Below are 19,813 nucleotides of genomic sequence, written 5' to 3'. Positions count from 1 at the left end.
TTGTGAGAAAACCGTTCACTTTTCTTCCACGATTTAAAATCAAGTACTTCTCACAATCTCAGTAACGTAATCTTTTTAAGAGTTCGCGATAAACATCTTGCGTCAAGAGAGCGACGGACTCTGAATTGTCAGAGATAAACCGCGAGAAGTCGCTGAGACGGTTAGACGAAGTTCCTAATAGGCTAAAACTACTCGATGAACTTGAGTCAGAAATCTACCGAAAAGCCATTAATTGCACAAGATTAACTCCACGGTCAGGCGTGTAATTGTGTCTAACAGCAAGTGTCTAATTGCTCGAGGCGTGTTAACTAGCTGCATTTACTCGAAATCGGTAGATCGACAGGGACAAGGACTGGATCCGTTTTGAAACATCGGTTCCAACGGAACAATGTTCGCTGATAAGGAATTGGTCTCAACCAATCAGCGGCGTAGATTCGCGTGGATCGCCGGTACATGAAAGCGATTACGTATAGCTCGGTAACGGGGCGAAGAACTCGCGAGAGGAGCGACGCGACGACAGTGTTGCTCGGCGCTCCGTTGCGCGTCCCTGCTGCTTTTCTGCGCGGTCGCGTAGCGTTTCTCTTGACGGCGCAGCTGCGCGTGCCACCGAAATTATGTTGCCTCGTTGCTGATCTCTCGGGAAACAAAAACGACAATCACGGCCCCCGGTGACACGCGATGCCCGGCGTTCCCTTGGTGTTCGATTACTTCTAAATGCCCACCTGTCCAACCACCATCACCAACGTCGTCGTCGTCACGATACAAAAGTGGAGAACACCAATTTCGAACCAGCCTCCTCCGAGCTGAGGATAAGCGCCATGAACGGTAGGCTTTTGTTATATCAACGAATACGTTGCTTGGTGATGGTCTTGGGTGAACAGATTGTACGGTCCTTGACAAACTAGAAATTGTAGATTTAGGAAGATTTATGGGGTCTTCGGAATTTGAAGGTCTTTAAATGTCAGGCCTACAAATCCTTAGGTTTTAAGAAACACTGGCTTCGAATGGTTTAAGTGTAAGAGCTGTTGTTAGAATTTTGAAGCGTCACAAATCCAAGAAAATTGAAATCTGGATAAAATTGGAATCACGATGGCTACACGTTCACCAAGCTGAGTGATTAATGTGTCGTGTTGGTTATATTAACACAGACGAACGTTCTGTTTATGTATAGCCGGTTCCACGTATAAAAGTAACAGCGAAACTTTCCTCTGCGTCAGTCCTCGACCGGTCTCCGGTTGCTCAACGTTATGGCAATACTCGATCGACGTTTGTAATCCCGAATCGATAGCGATATAAAATCGAGAGGATCCGAAACTTTGATCGAGATTAGCCTGCCCGACAAAAACTACATGCATAGATACAGTTTTCGAATCTCAAATCGAAATTATGATTTACAAGTATGGTAAGAATAAATGCGATAGATAATTCGTTTTGTGACGAATTGGGTTGGACATTGGGTTTGTAAAAATAACATAGTGTCGAAATAGCTAATAACTATAGTTCTTTCGTTGCAACCGATCTATTTTAAAGGCAATGATTATCAAGAGGAGTTTTGTCAACGTCGTGATTACGAACATTATTGACATTACCCATGATCAATTAATTAATTTCGTTGTATCTTAAATATTCTTTTATTTTATTCAAGTGAAGTCGATATCAATCTATCAGCCGATATCGATTCATGAAAGTTAGGGAAAGACTAATTAGAAGAAATTGTTTTGCAATAGCTACTGATTATCGTGCGAGGGAGATTCCGTAGTCGATAAATCATGGTAACTTTTGCTCGAGGGTTGATTTGGTAGAGATAGTGAAAAAGAAAGGAAAATGACGAGCATCAATTACTATAATTTCTCCTTGAGTCTATTTTCACCGAAGCGTATCGCACGTGGCTAGAAACGTTTCGAATTCGAAGTATGTATATATATAAGTAGCAGACGCGATCTACTCTAATGTCCTCACAAATGACCCCCGTCCATTCGAAACGATTCGTCAATTAAGAGGTGACACATTTAACGAACGAAGTTGTCGGGCTGCCGCGATGCCGCGTCCTCAGCCTATGCGTTCTAACATAATGATTTAAAAAAATTGATCTACTAAAAATCCTTAACGCAATACGGCAACGCGAAAGAAACGAGCCTTATCAATTGGTAACTAAAGTACAATTAGAATTGTAAATTCTTTGACGCTAAACTTGCATCGAACAATTTCCCGATTTCTGTATTTTGCTTTTAATCGTACAAAAGTTCTTACCTGTTTGATAAGAAATTTCACTGTTACACCGAGTCAATTTATCGGCGGTATCAGTTCATCAACCCTATTAATCAAATTATCAGTGTTTCATATTGTGTATCTATACCGTTTCTCGTCTGACGCGCACCGCCTGTATCTACTGTGAGGAAACGGTTTTGTGAAACCACGTTGAAATTAAGCAAGATTTCCTTATCGGAGAACAATTATAACGTCTTGTGCAATAAATGTGTACGATATCACGTAGCTGGCTACGCACGTGCAACTCCATTTCCGAAAATCGGTTTATCAAAACGGCAAAGTGTGTTCGCATTAATCTGATATGAATAGCAGATTCCTTATCAGAAGACATCTAAATAGAATCGGGTAATGGCAAATTTCATTCTTTGAAGATTATGTTGCGTATCAATCACGAAAACAATTCACACAGAGCCATATTCTCGTATTTATCCACGAAATCGATTGTATTTCCGTGTTGATCAGGCTCTCTCGTTCAATTTTACAGATGTATAGACCACATGAAGCTCCGCTTCGTGATAACCCCGAAGGTCATGCGCTGCAATCAGACATCATTCACAAATCAAGTATTTTTCCTTCGTGTCTATCGTTAAAAAGAAATACAAGCCGATTTTGTGAAACAGATACGAGCAAAAAGCAACTTTATCTCGTTCCATTCTGAAATCTCGTTATATTACGATTGTATTGTTGATTTCTAAAGCACGAAAATACCTAGATGCAGAAATAATAAGAAATAATTTTCCATATGAGAAGATGTACTCGTCAGTATTTCTTCAAACGACTGTTAGCGAGAATCTGTGAGCGTGAGAAGCTTGAGGCAAAACTATAATTGTCAATTGCACATTCTTGAAGATGATGTTCCACGAGAAATGCGTGTTTCCGGACAGATCACGCGTTGTAAATAACTCGGTTAATAATTCGCGCGTCGGAAACGCGGATGACTCCGTCGAAATTTCAGTCGACAACAAAATCAGGGTCGACTCACTGGATTATTATAGACGCGAAAAGTTCAAACGGCCATGACGTTCACCGCGCATGCTTCTAAATGCTGGGAGCGAGTCGAAAAGACGAACAAGTAAGTAGAATATGAGACGATTTTCATCGAATCGGTCGACGACACGACTCGTTCGAAAATAGCACGGAGGTCGACACTCGTCTGCCTTCCGTGACGCGTATTTAAATTCGGGAATCGGAACAGAGAAAAGAATCCACTCAACGATTTATCGTCGAGATCTCGAGCTTTATCAATGACGAGATTTGGATAGGGAACAAGAAACTGTCTCTCCGCGATAACATGTCCTCGATTCAGCGTGTATCATCTCGATGATGCAATTGATATAAATAGAATTTCCTCGTTTGAACGATGGAAAACGTAATTGGTACGATAAACGTCTCAATAATGTCTGATAAGATAATTTTCGTAAAAAAAACAACATCAAATAAAGAACTTTCAAGATTTCGATAGATTACAAAGGAAGAAATGTAATATCTTTAATTTTAATTTCTGTCAGTAGCCTCGACCTACCACTCAAGTTACGCTTATTAAAGTAGTCAGTTGTGCGACACTGAACGAGCAAAAAGTAACGTCCACTTTCATGTTTCCACAAAAGCTGCCAGTTTAAGGCTATCGGTATTTACAGACGTTCGCGAAAACCTACTGATCTTACATAACGACCCAGCGAATCTAATGTGCTCATTGAATTAATATGAACGATCTTTCTCACATCTGAACATCGGAAAGTAGAAACCTGTTATCGATAAGCTACGGTTACTCTGACAATAAATATTATTTAACTTTATCATACTGTATATCAAATTTCAGACGTTTGCAGATGAAACGTGACCGATTACCGGATAGACTAATTTGTAACATAGGTAGCTATACACCGCTTTATTTGATCAATAAAATCGCCAAGTGTACACGTGGAACGTGATCGAATAATCGAAGCTACGATTAACCGGAAATCGTGCGATTCCTTCATCAAGAAAAGCTAACGGCTCGAAATTATACGAGTACAAAGCATCGCGTCTGCCGTGCCGGGAAATCGTGTGTCACCATTCACACAGTTTACAATATTCACCTTACATAAGTTTCGCTATCTCTTGGTGTAATTACGACATTCAACGATTCCTGTACGCAAATACGATATGTACGATACGTCCTGTACGATAAAAGAAATTCGAATAAGACGGAGCTAACAATTCCAGGAAAAACCGTCGCAACGATGAGTTACAAAACAACTTCAGGTGTCTTTCCTCATTGTTAAGATAATTCAGATATCTTCAGACCGAATAGTCACATATTTATGCTCTCTCTCTCTCTCTCTCTCTCTCTCTCTCTTTTTTTCTATGGTCTTTAACGACATTTCAGTCATTGACGATTGCGTGTAACAACAATCTGACCTGTAGTCGATGCGTAGTATCATATTATTAGCATCTGTTTTCATTCAAACGAATGGAACGTAACAAGATTCAAGCTCAACGATATACGTATCTCCACTACTTATATCATCAAAACACTGAAATGTTATTCCTTAAATAACACGCTATATATTTATGCAATCTAGTAATCTCATTTTAAACTTGACCCTATTCTCTTCGGACTCTGTTTTATCGGATAAAAGAAACTTCTGTTGAAGCTCCAATAATCGCTAACGCGCTGAATGTGCCTTGAAAGGCTAAACTCGGAGTTATCTAAAAGAGGGTACGGCAAAGAAATGCCCCACCAGCCGCACGAGAGTTAGGTGTGAACGTTTCAGACGCTTGGCACGTGCTGGCCATAGTAAAGTAGAAAGTTAACTCGAACAGAGTATCGACCACGAGGCTTTCGGGCTCGTTCAATACTCCAATGAAGAATCGAACAGAGAAAGAGAGAAAGAAAGAGAGAGAGAGAGAGAGAGAGAGTGGGACGGTGACGAGGACGGCTGGAGCGGGTAAACCGTTCGATTTGCCTGGGTTTCGCCGCTACAACACCTAAACAGGTGCGCTCCTTCGATAATCACTTACAGGGTAGTGGAAGAGGAATCACCATGAAAACAGGCGCATGCATTTTAAGTCCCATGCAATTAACAGGGCCGTACTCGTGCCACGGAAGGCGATTTAGTGAGAACAAATGACTCACGAACAGCAACGTCGTCGTAGGTCGAGGCAAAACCAAATGGTGGGGATATCTCAGGCATGGCATCACTAAACCTGGAGCCACGAAGCTCGCTAGTTAGCCCTTGAGAACGTCGATAATCACAAAATGACAAATAGAATTATACCATGACAGCTGTCGAAGAATAAGTTAAGATTTTGATAAAGTTACGCCAAACGAATATTTTCATTCAATCGTGCAATTGGGGTTAGGTTTTCTATTTTAATTAGACTTTTCTATTTTAATCGAACCAAACAACTGGCGCACTCAATGCCTCGTGACTTATAGAATTGAAGAAAATTCTCGACACTTCCATTTAATCGTGAGAAATTGTTGATACGTCGTGCCGTATAAATATTCACATGTGGATTAGCAAACGTTTGCGAATTCGTCGATGTAGCTGAGGTTCAGCGTTTCATAAAACGTTGACAGAGCGTAATCGAATCGGCGTTTCGGAGTCGAGTAACGAAACGAGACACGTGGCGTACCTGAAAAGGCGGCGAAGAGTACGCCCCTGAACCGGGATCGAAGCAGGCAAGAGCGCAAGTCTTCTGCTAATGCCAAACGATTCCCTTAATACACTTGCGTCTGGAATCTCGTTGTAATTGGGGCGAACGCTTTGTGCCAGCTGTTTCGTACTTGTCAGTGTTTCAGAGTGATCGTACAAACCGGTCTACGACGAAACTCGTCGAACGAATCGTTGTCGCCGAGCGAGAATCATTGGACAAACGCGGTCGTGGAAGGAAGAGAAAGAAAGCATTTCGGTGTACAGCTACAAAGGAACGACTGGCTAGTCGCCATCTTAGATTCATTGTGAGCACATTGCACGAAGCGGTTTGAAAGAGTTCCAACGGATCGTGAGCTTTTCAAGGAAAAAAATTAACAGGCATGCGAGAAGGAAAGGTGTCGTTTTTCCTCGAACGTGAGCGCTTATAAACCGACACGGTGCATGTCGACAGAGGCAGACGCAGTGAGTGTCGTGAGCGAGAAACGCGAAAACGGCCACAGATGCATGAAACGCAAGTGAAACGACCGTGTGCAAAGTGACTTCCTGGAGGAGAGAGATTTTTTCTTTTCTGTTTCCTAATTTACGGAGGCCTAACAGGGCGGAGCTGATCATCGACGCGTACGAACGAATTGAAATCATCAGCATGAGTAAGATACTAGGTACAAACTATTGCACCGTGTTCTCTGTACTTAGAAGTCCCGAAGAGGGTGAATCGTTTAAACGGATCATCTGAAAGAATCATCCAACAAATAGAAAAGCAAAGGCCATAACCGTGGGAAAGAGCAAGAATTCGAGTACGTTTGAGCCGCGAGGGCGATTAGTCAGGATTGAACAGCCGGACCACGAGTGATAATTACGAGTGAGGAGCAGTGCTAAAAACGAGTGCATCGGTTTTCGTGCGTGAAAAAATAAAAGTGTTAATCATTGAAGGAGCTCGTGGGAGACGTGTGATCACCTTCGGCAAAAGAACTTGGACGTTGACGTAATCAGTTCTATATATAGGTGTTCGAAATTCACGAAACCGTGAAGCGAACATTATATAAAAGAGCGAAGTACTCTCGATCGCGAACAATAATTTTTCTTTTCTTTCGTGGATCTGTTAGAATCGACATTTACTCTCAATCTAGACATTTTCTCCCTGTGATCAATTGTACTTTTCAATCGAACACTCGTGTACTTAAATCCTTAGAAAATCGAGAATCGCTTTGTAAATCGATTTACTTAGTGACTGTGAAAATCTTGGAACAATATCGTTAGTCGTACGATCGATACATCATTTATCGACCCGATCGTTTAATCGATAAGACAGATCTCTATTGATCGAAGAGGATCCACGAAGTTTCCCTGCCGATCGACACACCCGACGGCATCCAAAATACTCTTATAACCCGTAATGTATTTGAGATCGCACGTTGAGGCAGCAAAAGGGAGGCACGAGAATGCAAGAGAGGCGATAGAAGTTGGCTGCGGAACAAAAGGTCGAGGTAACATTGGATCGGCCGCGAGAGACAAGGGCAAGACGAAGAGATCTCTGGTGGACTGCTGGGATTTCGAAGAGCCTCAGCTGCTTCATCCGAGATTGGCCGACAGAGATTCAAAACAGGCGTGCGTACGACGCGGTATGAGCGAAGGTGAACGAGCAGTGACCACGCCACGAATTGGCTGGCGAAAGCTTACTGATCCTGGCGACTGACACGAATCCAGGAACTCGGGGGCAGGTCCGAAGCGATAGCATCAGCTACTGTTTCATCGTCAACGTCATCGTTGTCCTGCCACTCAAACAACTAGCCACTGCCACTTGAACTCTCGTGGAAGGAAGATCTTCAAACCTCGACCCATTCGACAGGATACCGCTATATCCTGACGCATCTTGGTCCCTGTCGATGTCAGCCAAATGCAAGAGAACGCTCTGTTGAGATTTACGTCGAGAACATTGAAGACGGACCCGAAAATGGCGGGTAATCGGTGTCGGTAGCAGACGGGGTTATTGCCTAAAAGAGCGATCTCCTCGTCTTGCATTATTCCTAGGGGAGCCACATCTGAACCGTTCAATTGGTTTCGGCTAGAATCCCATTTTTCTCTCTTGTCACGAGTATTTTATTCTCGTCGATCTCCCTCTGAAGCCAGTTGACGAACTTTGTGTCGTTGTTCTTGTTTTTTCTTCTCTTCGTTTATACCGTTGTTGAATAAAACAACAACAACAAACGGGTCCGCGGTTGACCCATAGACAATAAATCGTAGGTGATAAGAGTAGTGGTAAAATGTAGTTGTGAAACGATTAAGGATTCAAATTGGGAAGAAGGACAAGAAACGTCGAAAGGGAAAACCCCCTGTCGTGATACCGCAAGCAGTATCCTCGCTGAGTGATCTCCCGTAAGACCACGAACAATTGTACCAAATTTAAAAAAAGAGAGGAGAAACATATATATATATATATAGATATTACATATACATATATAGTATTCGCGCTTAACATCCGCTCCTTTTTCTGCGATCATCATGCCGCCTACTCCGAATAAATTGAACTTGAGCTTCGCCAGAAACGCGTACAGCGTGTTTGGAACACGCGGTACTAATACCACCGCTGATCAACAGCGTGAGCAGAAAACGGAACTTTTGGAGGGTAAGAGATCACCGCCTACTTAATCAAATTATTTGGCAGCGATTCTATCGAATCGTCCTTGACGATCCTACCGAATGAAATCGCCGTCCATAAATAACGTACCATTGATAGTCCGTTTAATTGATGATTACGAGCATTTCACATTGTTACGAAGCAATTTATTTCACGCGGTTATTTCTATGAAATTTCATCGCCTGTCGTCGATTACATCGATCTAATTATTTGGCCATTGTGTTATTTCAGGAACCAGAGGCAATGGAATTCTCCACCTAAAGAATGGTATCGATTACATCAACCCTGGTGAAGAAGATCAAATGGAAATTTATGGGTAGGTACATACATACATATCGCGTGTTGAAAGTGTGACGATGTTATGCAACGTCTTTTCCTATTTCTTCTAGATACAAGAGAAACAATATTTTAACCGCTGTTACTTGGTTCTTGATTATCATTACTGGAGGGCTTCTTAGATTGGTCTTTCACTGGATACCGCATTTTATGTTGTTGGCAACTCATTCCAAATGTCAATTAGAAACCGCAGACACTGTTTTGCTGGTAGAAAAGTTCCAAGGAAAACACACGAGTTATTACGTAAAGAAATTGCAGACTTTGGCCGCTCAGGATATACTGTAAGCATTCCTTATTTTATCAACGACAATTATTTTATCAAGCTAATATTTTACATATATTTCAAGCGGTAAACCTTTCGATGGAAAATCATTGATGGATAATGAACCATGGATGGAGAACGGCAGCGTGATAACCGTCAAGGAAGTAAAGGAAGAATATCCTCCCTCACTCTCGCTGCATTTAGCCGGTGGACAATTTAAACGTAAGTATTCGGCGATTAATAGAAATATTTTCTTATTATGGTAAGAAAAGTCTTCTAAAAAATATTTTTCTTCATATAAAAAATTAATCAATTTATATTTGTATACAGAGGTTCCGTCGATCATCCTGTTCCAATGCAAGAAGTTAACTTACGTTTGGGACCCCGAGAGATCCGAGTTCCTAAAACTTCGTGGTTTAGACGTTGGTGTCCTAACTTCCACATTACATCAAATGCAAGGATTAAATTCGCTTGAACAGCATATGAGGCAAATATCCACAAAAATTCCCATAAACATAATAAATCTACTTTGCGACACTATCTAAAAAATATTTTCCGATTTCTTTACAGACGTTGCGTTTACGGAAACAATGAAATCGTGATTCAAGTAAAGAGTATTCTAACGCTGCTTTGTCTCGAGGTCCTTAATCCATTCTACGTCTTCCAACTGTTTAGTTTTTGTCTCTGGATTGCCGACAACTATTATTATTACGCCATGGTCATCTTGGCCATGTCCAGCGTCGGCATAATTATGGCAGTCTTCCAGACTCGTCGGGTATGCAACTTTTCGGCCGCTTGTTGCGTCAATCTCTGAATTATATTAATAACCAAGGATTCTTTTGCAGAACCAACACAACTTACGTTCCACCGTATACTCTTCCGACGTGGCAACAGTGATGAGAGACCGCGCGACTGGGCAAACAGCGACCGTGCCTGCTGAAAAATTAGTACCTGGTGATATTTTGGTTATTCCATCTCATGGTTGTTTGATGCCTTGTGACGCAGTGCTTCTGACTGGGAATTGCATTCTGAATGAATCTATGTTGACCGGAGAGTCGGTTCCTGTCACAAAAACACCTATTCCTTCGTCCAATGAAATGATATACGACATTAAGGAACATGCAAGACACACGCTGTTCTGTGGTACTAGAGTTATTCAAACGAGATACTACGGTTCAGAGAAGGTAACTCGAAACATTAGAATTTCTGATTAATTTTCTAAGTTCGTTACTACTAGACATATCTATGCAAATTCGTATTTTTACGGGCAGAATTGAAAAAGAGATTTGTTTCTTTAAATATTTTATATATTTTTGCATATTATATGCAAAAAAAAATTTCTATAAATTTATAAAATTTTGCAGTCTAATTGTTGCATAGAGACTTTGAAAAATGATACAATGATTATTGATCACATAATTTATTTTTCTTGCAGGTTTTGGCTGTTGTCGTGAGAACAGGGTTCAACACCAGCAAAGGTGGACTGGTCAGATCCATTATGTATCCTCCACCCGTCGATTTCAAGTTTGAACAAGATTCTTACAAGTTCGTCGTATTATTGGCTGGTATAGCTAGTATTGGCGTGATTTACACCATTGTGACAAAGGCTATGAGAGGTGTCCCAAACCATCACATCGCTCTTGAAGCGTTAGATCTGGTTACCATCGTAGTACCGCCAGCTCTACCAGCGGCTATGACAGTCGGTCGAATGGTGGCACAACGCAGACTTGAGAAAAACAAGATTTACTGTACGAGTCCAAGAACAATCAATGTGTCAGGATCAATTGACTGCATCTGTTTTGACAAAACTGGAACGCTGACTGAAGATGGTCTCGACATGTGGGGCGTAGTGAATACCATCGATAAGAAATTCCAGCCGCCTATTAAAGATATCACATCCTTGCCCCTAAACGATCTTCTCATCGGAATGGTGACTTGCCACGGAATCACTATAATAGAAAATCAACTTGTCGGAGATCCACTCGACCTAAAAATGTTTGAGTCTACGGGTTGGAGCTTGGAAGAGCCCGACGTATCCGATACGTCAAAATTCTCGATGCTTTTCCCTACAATAGTGCGACCACCAAAAGGCTCCAATCTATTGAAGAAGCTACCCAACGAAATAAGAATCTCGATCAGCCGACAAAATTCTATGTCTTCTGACGTGATCGATAACATCTCTTTAAACAACCTTGATACCACGTTGACTGGTTCCACGACAGAATTGGGGGAGCAAGGTTTAGAAATTGGAATCGTTCGTCAATTTCCGTTCACATCTAGTCTCCAAAGGATGAGCGTGATTACCAGGACGTTGGGAGCTAATCATTACGACCTCTATTGCAAAGGCAGCCCAGAAATGATTCTCAGCCTCTCCAGAGCAGAATCCAGTAAATATTGCAACATATCTTTTAAATTTTGTGTTTTAAACTCTCTTCAAGTTATGACTAATCGTATTGTTTTTATAGTCCCAGCAGATTTTGGCGCTGTGTTACAAGACTATACTTCGGAAGGCTACCGTGTGATCGGCCTCGCACACAAATCTTTGAATCGTCTTCCTTACGCCAAGGTCCAGCGATTGAGTCGCGAGTCTGCAGAGTCCGATCTGACGTTCATAGCATTCGTCATCATGGAAAATAGATTGAAACCAGAAACCACGCCTGTGATCAGTGCATTAAACACTGCCTGTATAAAGACTGTCATGGTGACTGGCGACAATATGCTGACTGCACTGTCCGTTGCCAGAGACTGTGACATCGTGAAGCCAGGTACAGCCGTCATTGCAGTCTCTGCCACTCAGCAAAACCAGATGAAACCACAAATCTATTTCACGAAGAGCAGCAGTCAGCCATCTATGGGACACGGAGATCTCAGCGAAATGACTGATTTGAATAGTGTAGCTAGCTTGGAAACAGTGGAGAGTGGCTCCTTTGGGAACAATCAGTTCGATAACGATGTCAATTATTTAGCCGACGAGTAAGTTCATTCAGCTATACATCATTATCACATTTACTACTACAGTAAATTAGTGCGAAACTTACACATTTGTTTATTTATAGTTTAGGATTAAATTTAAATTATTCCGATAGCGAACGTGTTAACATCTAATTTCTCACTTTTGTTTGTCATTGTTTCAGCTTACACCATTCAAAAAACAAATACGTGTTTTCACTCACGGGTAAAACGTGGGCCCTAGTCAAACAATATTACCCAGAACTGATTCCCAAACTTGTCACTCGTGGAGCAATCTTTGCGAGGATGTCGCCAGACCAGAAGCAACAACTCGTTCAGGAATTGCAATCTTTGGGATACTATGTTGGTACGTAACTGAATTCTTCTTCAAACAATTTATATTATCTGATTGAAATGTTAATTTTAAATATTATTTTCAGCTATGGTAGGTGATGGGGCAAACGATTGTGGAGCTTTGAAAGCTGCCCACACCGGAATTTCTCTCTCTGACACTGAATCTTCAGTAGCATCGCCGTTTACGAGCCGCGAGACTAACATTTCTTGCGTATTGACCGTGATTCGAGAAGGTCGCGCAGCTTTGGTCACTTCCTTCGGAATTTTCAAGTATATGGCGAGTTATTCGCTCACTCAATTCATCTCAGTGATGCTGCTGTACAGTTTCGAGTCGAATTTGACAGACATCGAGTTCCTCTACATAGATCTCTTTATCATCTCGATCTTCGCTTTCTTCTTTGGTCGTACCGAGGCTTACGGTGGTCCATTAGTCAAGACAGCTCCTCTGAACAGTCTCATTAGCATCACTCCAATTCTTAGCTTAGTGACGCAAATTTTGATTGTGGCTCTATTTCAGTCCATTAGTCTATGGCATCTTCAACAAATGGATTGGTTCAAACCGTTCAATGCCACGGAGAAAGCTGCTGAGAACAAGGACGATGTGAGCTGTACCGAAAATTACACAGTTTTCATAATCAGTTCCATGCAGTATATCATTCTGGCTGTGACGTTCTCTAAGGGCCATCCATATAGAAAGTCTCTGTTCACGAATTACGGTCTGCTCACCTCGTTCATTTGTCTCAGCCTCTTCTCCGTTTACCTCGCGACCTTTCCCTTTGAGTGGCTGAGTGACTGGTTCGAGCTGATTCTTCCAGAGAACGTTGGCTTCCGCTTCATCTTGGTCGGCTACGGTATCGTCAACTTCGTGATCTCGTTGCTAATGGAGTACTTCTTTGTTGACTACCTCGTTTTTAGAAAATTACGCTATCGTTGGCATAACATAGACAAATCTAGACGAAAGTTCCTCGCGATTGACCGTGACATGGCACGCGATTTAAAATGGCCACCGATCTCCCAAGAACCGTTACCAGAAGCTGCTCCCGATATTCTGATTCGTCAAAACGTCACCGAGATCAAGATCGAGAAACGCGTTCCCGAGTCCTGTCATCCTGTGGACACGAGCTTCATGAACAGTCCGATCTGTGAGAACTTCAAGCACTTTGGCTCTGCCAGAGAAGTCACTCTAAATCCCAAGTCCTTGTTCAACGATCGCAGAAACACCGTATCCATGCAAACGGTTCCTTGCTTCGAGGACAGAGATTCCGTGCTGAAACAACCGAACATAGAGCTGACAGCGAAGAGAAGATACAATTCGGAATCGGAGAAAGGGATCAATCGGTACGAAAAAGCCAGTTTTAAGAGCCACAGCACAAATCCAATCGCAACCCTGCCTAGGAACACCGCTATGGCTCTTCAACCGCAGAAATTGAGGGATTTGAAGAGCGCCTTGATGCACAAAAGCGAATATGGCTTGTCTCCCAGTACACAAAGTGTCCTTGAACTCGATATTCTACCGTCGTAGAAGAGAGCGATTTATCCTCGTGGGATTTGAATTGGTAGTGATCAAAGAACGGTACTTCGAACAACGAACGGTAATCGTTTCAAGTTTGAAGAACGATCTACTGTTTGCTATTCGACGTACCTGCTCGATTTCATAGACCGGATTGTCTCGAAGTATCTCCACTTTATCTGCCAGTGCATTTGTTGTCCCATGACAATTGCAATACAAGACTGTTTTCAGCTGCTATACGGAATCACTCAGGAACGTTTAATTCAGAGACGATCAGGAAAGTTTCGAATCACCAGCATTCAACTGGAAGAAATGATATGGCAAATTTCCGACACGATCTCTAATTTAAATATCGTTCACAAGAGTGCATTTAGAATGCCGCGGCATTCACGACAGCTTGGTAACCAACGATGCATCCCACGAGCATCGTACGGTAGATCAACTGAAGGGGTCCCTTTTGACCTGATCTTTCTTCGTCCTCCTCCTCTACTAGTATTCGAGCATACCAGACTCGAAAGAGAAAGTATTATCATTAGTTTATTTAACTTAGATGATGAATTTTAACTTACTCTGCCGTCAGGGAGCAATGGTCCCGTCGAAGAGCGCTCACCTTGGCGCAGGTCGAACGAAATAGATAGTTAGATACGTTTTTTTCCTTTTTTTTTTTTTTTGGGGGGGGGGATCTCTTTTGCGTTTAGACGCCGTCTTTTTTCACTGCGGTTTCAAAGATATACTTAAAAAATAAATTAAAGATAATATAATACATGGATCACGCGCTTTGTGTGACAAGATGTATAGATGGTTGCGAATGCTAATGAATTTTCTAAACTAGGAAACTATAGGGAATTGATCATATTCCCGTTTTCACGACGAGCTTTTTTCTTTTTTCTGTATAATAGTCAGGCAGTTGTTATTGAAAATATCGGACAACCTAAAACGACGCTCGACGCGATATCGACGTTAGTAGAACAAAAAGTTATTTGTATAAAAATAATGAAATTTCGTCGTGAAAGCGGGAAGTTAGTGTACTTTTTTGTTGGTGTGAAGATGGGAAAATTGTAACTATACCGTAGTTTATCCCATGATAATCTTATTTAATAGAACTTGAAGAGCCGACGTCCTGCGATCTGCAAATGCAGAAATTCGATGCTCGTTGTCGCAGATACTTACTGTTAAACCGAATAACGAGATAAATGTGTACTTATATACGCAATGAAAAATATATACTTAAGCGCGTTATTCTATCATTTGCAACGCCAAGCTTGCGTTGAATTATAGCGGTTGTCGAATAACAAAGTATGTTTTTAATGTAAAAGCCTTGTTCTTTCGTCCCATCCGTTAAAACGCACAAAAAGAAATGGATAGAAAATGATAAAATAAAAAACTGAACATTTATTAAGCGCGAATACAAACGAATATCACACGCACTTAATTTACAAAATATCCACATCGTTACATTTCACACCGTACGTCAAGAATGTAGACGCTTTTTGCCTCGGAAGGCTTAGATAATCGACGAAAGAAAGTTCACCGGGCGCGACTTACAAATTAAAACAATTTCCACGCATCACCTCGTTTCGTTAGAGAATTATATGTTAGAAATCGATGCATGATAGCAACAGTTCTTCCACCTCGAAGACGGGCAACTTTGTTCCTGACTTTAAACATTATCTCATCACAATGTTTCACATTCCTCGAGCGTAGAATCGTCGAAATTCCCAGTTACACAGTTCCTAGATCCTCGGTATCTATCATTCGATCATTTGTCAGCCAGTTACGAAATCGTCAGAGATCCTATCCAATACCGTGTCGTAAACTTTGCTTCATGCAAAGTTTTTACAGAGAATAATCTCTATCCCTTTTTGATTCGTCTCGCTACGAATTGATAACGTAGGTTATCCAGTCGACCGTTTTAGCTACCCGATGATAGATTCCTGGCTGGCCTGGCTGAGCGCACGAGTAACCCGCTGAAACGATACCTATTAGGTACCATCGTCCTGTTTTCTCCAACATCAGTGGCCCACCACTGTCACCCTGAAAATCATAGGCAAAAAGCTCTCAATCCTTTTTTTTCTTTCTTTCTTTTACACAATAAAGGAGTATCACTCGGTTCTTTCAAATTCAACTTGAACATTCTAGATTATGTACTATATGTACAGACGATATAGCGTAATGGGTGAAACTTTGGGAAGAAATACCCACTGACAGTAAGTAGCTGCATCTGGTACCCGTTTTATAGAGACGATGTAATTCATCGCTAAAGTTATTTGTAAATTAATATTCCGGTTATGATTCACTAAATCTACACGGCAATAAGCCACTGTTGTTTCTTGCTCGTTAATAATTGTCTCGAATTGCACGTTTTGACACATAAATTTACGAATCTGTAACTTTTAGCTTTTGACTGATTTTACCCGTTTTACGTCAAATTAAACTCACTTGGCAGGAGTCCTTGCCACCTCCACGGTACCCAGCACACATCATCTCGTCATAAATCACAACGTTAATCCCGTTGGACCGATGCCATCTCTCACAGATTCGATTGTCTATCACAGGTACGTCTACTGCTTGTAGCGTCTTGGGACGTAGCCTCGATCCTGTTCATTTTAACAGAATTCAATACACGACCGTCGCTAGCCCGAACTCTGTAACGTTTCAGATAAATCGTTTCTGTATTTACCAGCCTGTAACGCTCCCCATCCAGCAGCCCATCCATACTGTCCTAGAAAGTCCTCGTTTTTCTCGGGCAAACAGATCGGCGCTATGTGAGGCATGTAATGAACCGGTCGATCTAATCGTAGAACAGCCACGTCGAACCTGAGCAACAGGCAATTTCATTTTAGCGTCTGTTAGAACCACTCGTGAAATGTCAACGTACCTGTCAGCTTGAGGAGTGAACTTGAAGTAAGGATGAACGCGAATCTCTCTGACACCGAAGGTGTAAGCTGGTAATGTCTCGCTAGCGGAATTTACTACGTAATCACCTAGAGTGACTTGAACTTGACGAGCTGATGCCCTAAACGTAAAACGAAAGAACAATTGAAAGAAAATAGCGACCGATATTGTACTTGCGGAATTTTTATCATAGTATCGAGGCTTTCAAATCCGAGCCACGTATAGATTAAGGAAATTCTAGAACTTCGAGAAATTCTGCAAGTCGTAACAGCTTCAGATGTTCGATATTCCACTTACTTAGCTACACAGTGACCAGCAGTGACGACGTGGAATCGATTAACGAGAGTGCCGCCGCATCGACTGGACCCGATTCGTATATACGCCTGAGAAAGTAGAACATTTTCTCTGTTTAAAAGACGATACAAAAGGCTGGAAAGGATTGACTACGATTCGTCGATGCAAATCTGACCTGCCATGGAAAACTGCCGAATCCTGCGTCGTCGCCTCCGACGATTCTTCTTTGCGCGGTTTGCTTCGAGACGGGAATCCCGCAGCCTGTAATTACGAGGATGTAGATTCTCCATTTCAATCTAAATATGTTTGCAGTGCTCGTTTACGAGCAGCTCTTGAAGAGTTAGTAGCGGAATATGTATAAATACACTGCTCAAAACAATCAGGGCACCGTTTTCCGTATCAGTTTGATTTTTATGTCTTTTTCCTGCGTTTATACGTTTGCTTTAATTATTACCTTAACCCTTTTAAGACGAATCGTTCTTTTAACAACGAACGCAGTGATACGTTAGTTCAGATTATGGTAGAGGCGAATTTAATAAATTAGGTTTAATCGTCGTTTTTAAAACTATTACACGAACAACTATTACATATTTCAGTCTATCGATTATAATAGAATCTTCTCTTTGCTTATTTAACGCAATAGAATCGTTCATAGTAACGATCCTCTAATTATTTTATGCAGTATAAACACTTTGGTAGCGTAGCGACGGAAACATCTTTCACTTGATAACGTTTCGTTGATCTTCAAGTTAGTATTACCGAATTAGACTTGGAGTAATTCAATGAAACATTCGACGATCAAACTACCAAGCAATAATAAATCGCGACTCTATCGATTTTGTTTCTTATGTTCCGTTAAATTAAAAGTGTCCTCTTAAACGCGGTTCGACCGGAAGAAAAATTTCACTTATTTGTAATTAATCTGTAAATTAATTAGATTTATGGAAATCTCTCTTTATACTCGTACAGACGAAATTGATGATTAAAGATGAAGATCGTACTTCAGGGGGACGGAGGACTTATTCCTCGCGAACTAGGAACACCGGAAGTGGATACGAAATTCAGAGGACTCGCGTGACAAGAGAACCGTCGAAGAAGTGCGGAACGGACTCGTTGTTATCACGATGAACATGCAAGATCGATTGACAAATAAGGTGAGAAAACTTCACCCGGAGGAAGGCAGGCAGGAAGATCGCGACACGTGCAAGTATCGAAAGAGGAAGACGAAAATGACTTAGATCGGGTGGTGTACATCCTATCATGCTTTGGAAGGTGTAAACAGAGAAAGTGAAGGCATTCGATGACATGCTAAGGAAAGTGCAAGTGTTAAAGAGACGAGTGATTTACAAGTCAAGAAGATTTCGACATGCTGACGAAAGTGCTAATGTAACATTTGTAGGACAAAAAAGAGAAATAGACAAGTAGAATAAAAAGAAAAACTAAAAAGAACAAAAATACGGAATAGAGAAGAAAGATGTAAATGGGAACAAGGAAAGACCGAGTGAAGTAATGGAAGAAAAAGGGAGAAGATATAAAAGACACGTCTCTTAAATAGGAGAGAAGAATAACGACATTCAGGAAGCATTTCCAAAGAAAAACAGCGGTGGTCGATCATGCTAGTGCAAGAATCGGATGACATGCTTCTGTAGGAAGGACTTACGATCATCGTTGGCGGTCTCCGTGTAAGTATCCAACGGAAGCGGCTGAGATTGATCTCTAGGTGCCTCAATCAGGTTATAATCAGAGCTACCTTTCGGTTCTTTCCGCTGACAACAAGCGTACATGATGCCACCGCAACTGCCGTCCAAAAGGCCAGCGGACATCCAGCACATTAGAAAAAATTCGCAGCTTCGTCCGTCAGCGCACAACGTATCGTCACCCTTCCACAGCGGTCTTTTTTGTTGACGCGGCTCTGCACAAAACAGGGCAAACTGTTCTTTCTTCTCCTTTCTCTCTTACGACATTTTCCCCTTTTTGTCTCTCCAAAACGGATAATTAAAATGAAAGAACGCAAGGTCCTCGTTACTCGTTCATTTTTCACGTTTACGTTTCATACCAGACATCTCTGATATGTGCAAAGCAAGGTCTGATTACTCCAAGCCTAGCTTCAGAATACTTTCGCAAGAGAAACGAGCTGAAAATATTGAGCAATTCGCGAGAGGATTGAAAATGAGCGCAATCGTTTTAAAAAGTGACCGAAAGAAGTTTTATTTCACGGAGCGTCGTTAATACAATCGCGATGTGGTTTAACGAAATCGTAAAAGCAACAGGAAAGAACCTTCGAGCGCACCTCTGTCGTAACGATACGACCAACGCGGATGACGGAAATCGTCGGCTCGACGGAAACGGGTCCGGATGTCACAATCGTTGCGACACCCGGTTAGGATATTGCACCCGGGCTAATTTACAATTATCCGACTAGTACGAAATTCAGAGGCGCGATGTAATGTAATCCGGTATCGGTTTCACTCATTGGATTAGCGAAAGACCGGAAACGTTCTGCGAAACGGGCTTTCAACAGGTGCGACTAGACCACGACTCATCGGTACGTCGCTCTCTGTCGAAACACCGATCAACGCTGATCGTTTCACGGGGAACGTACCTGATTCTAACCTAGGGTAATCGTCGAGGGTTTGCTTTCGATGATCTGGAACAACAATTTCCTCTCT

General features: G+C 41.7%; 2 protein-coding genes across 3 annotated transcripts in view; one reads left to right on the top strand and one right to left on the bottom strand.

Annotated features, from left to right (window-relative positions):
* The first annotated feature begins 523 nt into the window (after window positions 1-523).
* On the top strand, window positions 524-15,270 carry LOC126872851 (polyamine-transporting ATPase 13A3). Of its 2 annotated transcripts, none has more exons than XM_050633050.1 (11): window positions 524-825; window positions 8,776-8,860; window positions 8,934-9,161; window positions 9,228-9,364; window positions 9,473-9,629; window positions 9,713-9,917; window positions 9,988-10,326; window positions 10,578-11,529; window positions 11,608-12,115; window positions 12,277-12,458; window positions 12,532-15,270. In XM_050633050.1, the coding sequence occupies exons 1-11, from the start codon at window positions 819-821 to the stop codon at window positions 13,965-13,967; spliced, it is 4,236 nt and encodes a 1,411-aa protein (XP_050489007.1). In that variant the 5' UTR covers window positions 524-818; the 3' UTR covers window positions 13,968-15,270. The 2 variants fall into 2 exon arrangements, with proteins under 2 accessions (XP_050489007.1, XP_050489006.1); XM_050633049.1 differs by lacking the exon at window positions 524-825 and adding an exon at window positions 5,997-8,532.
* LOC126872890 (proclotting enzyme) overlaps window positions 14,634-19,813 on the bottom strand; it is a 21,587-nt gene continuing 16,407 nt past the window's right edge. Inside the window, exons 2-9 of the mRNA XM_050633113.1 lie at window positions 19,747-19,791; window positions 18,805-19,056; window positions 17,320-17,405; window positions 17,148-17,233; window positions 16,834-16,971; window positions 16,636-16,772; window positions 16,395-16,552; window positions 14,634-15,989 (exon numbers count right to left, since the gene is read on the bottom strand). Of these exons, the coding sequence (XP_050489070.1) occupies window positions 15,831-15,989; window positions 16,395-16,552; window positions 16,636-16,772; window positions 16,834-16,971; window positions 17,148-17,233; window positions 17,320-17,405; window positions 18,805-19,056; window positions 19,747-19,791 (1,061 nt within the window). The 3' untranslated portion in view covers window positions 14,634-15,830. The remainder of the gene's footprint in view (window positions 15,990-16,394; window positions 16,553-16,635; window positions 16,773-16,833; window positions 16,972-17,147; window positions 17,234-17,319; window positions 17,406-18,804; window positions 19,057-19,746; window positions 19,792-19,813) is intronic.

Source organism: Bombus huntii, chromosome 14 (genome assembly GCF_024542735.1).
Source record: "Bombus huntii isolate Logan2020A chromosome 14, iyBomHunt1.1, whole genome shotgun sequence".
Lineage (NCBI taxonomy): Eukaryota > Metazoa > Arthropoda > Insecta > Hymenoptera > Apidae > Bombus > Bombus huntii.
This window is presented reverse-complemented; position numbering and strand designations above follow the sequence as displayed.

Excerpts from the sequence above, each read along its gene's own strand:
- LOC126872851 (XM_050633049.1), top strand. The coding sequence starts at position 8,409 with ATGCCGCCTACTCCGAATAAATTGAACTTGAGCTTCGCCAGAAACGCG. Across the intron at positions 9,365-9,472 it reads AGCCGGTGGACAATTTAAAC|AGGTTCCGTCGATCATCCTG; the intron begins GTAAGTATTCGG and ends ATTTGTATACAG. Across the intron at positions 9,918-9,987 it reads CAGTCTTCCAGACTCGTCGG|AACCAACACAACTTACGTTC; the intron begins GTATGCAACTTT and ends ATTCTTTTGCAG.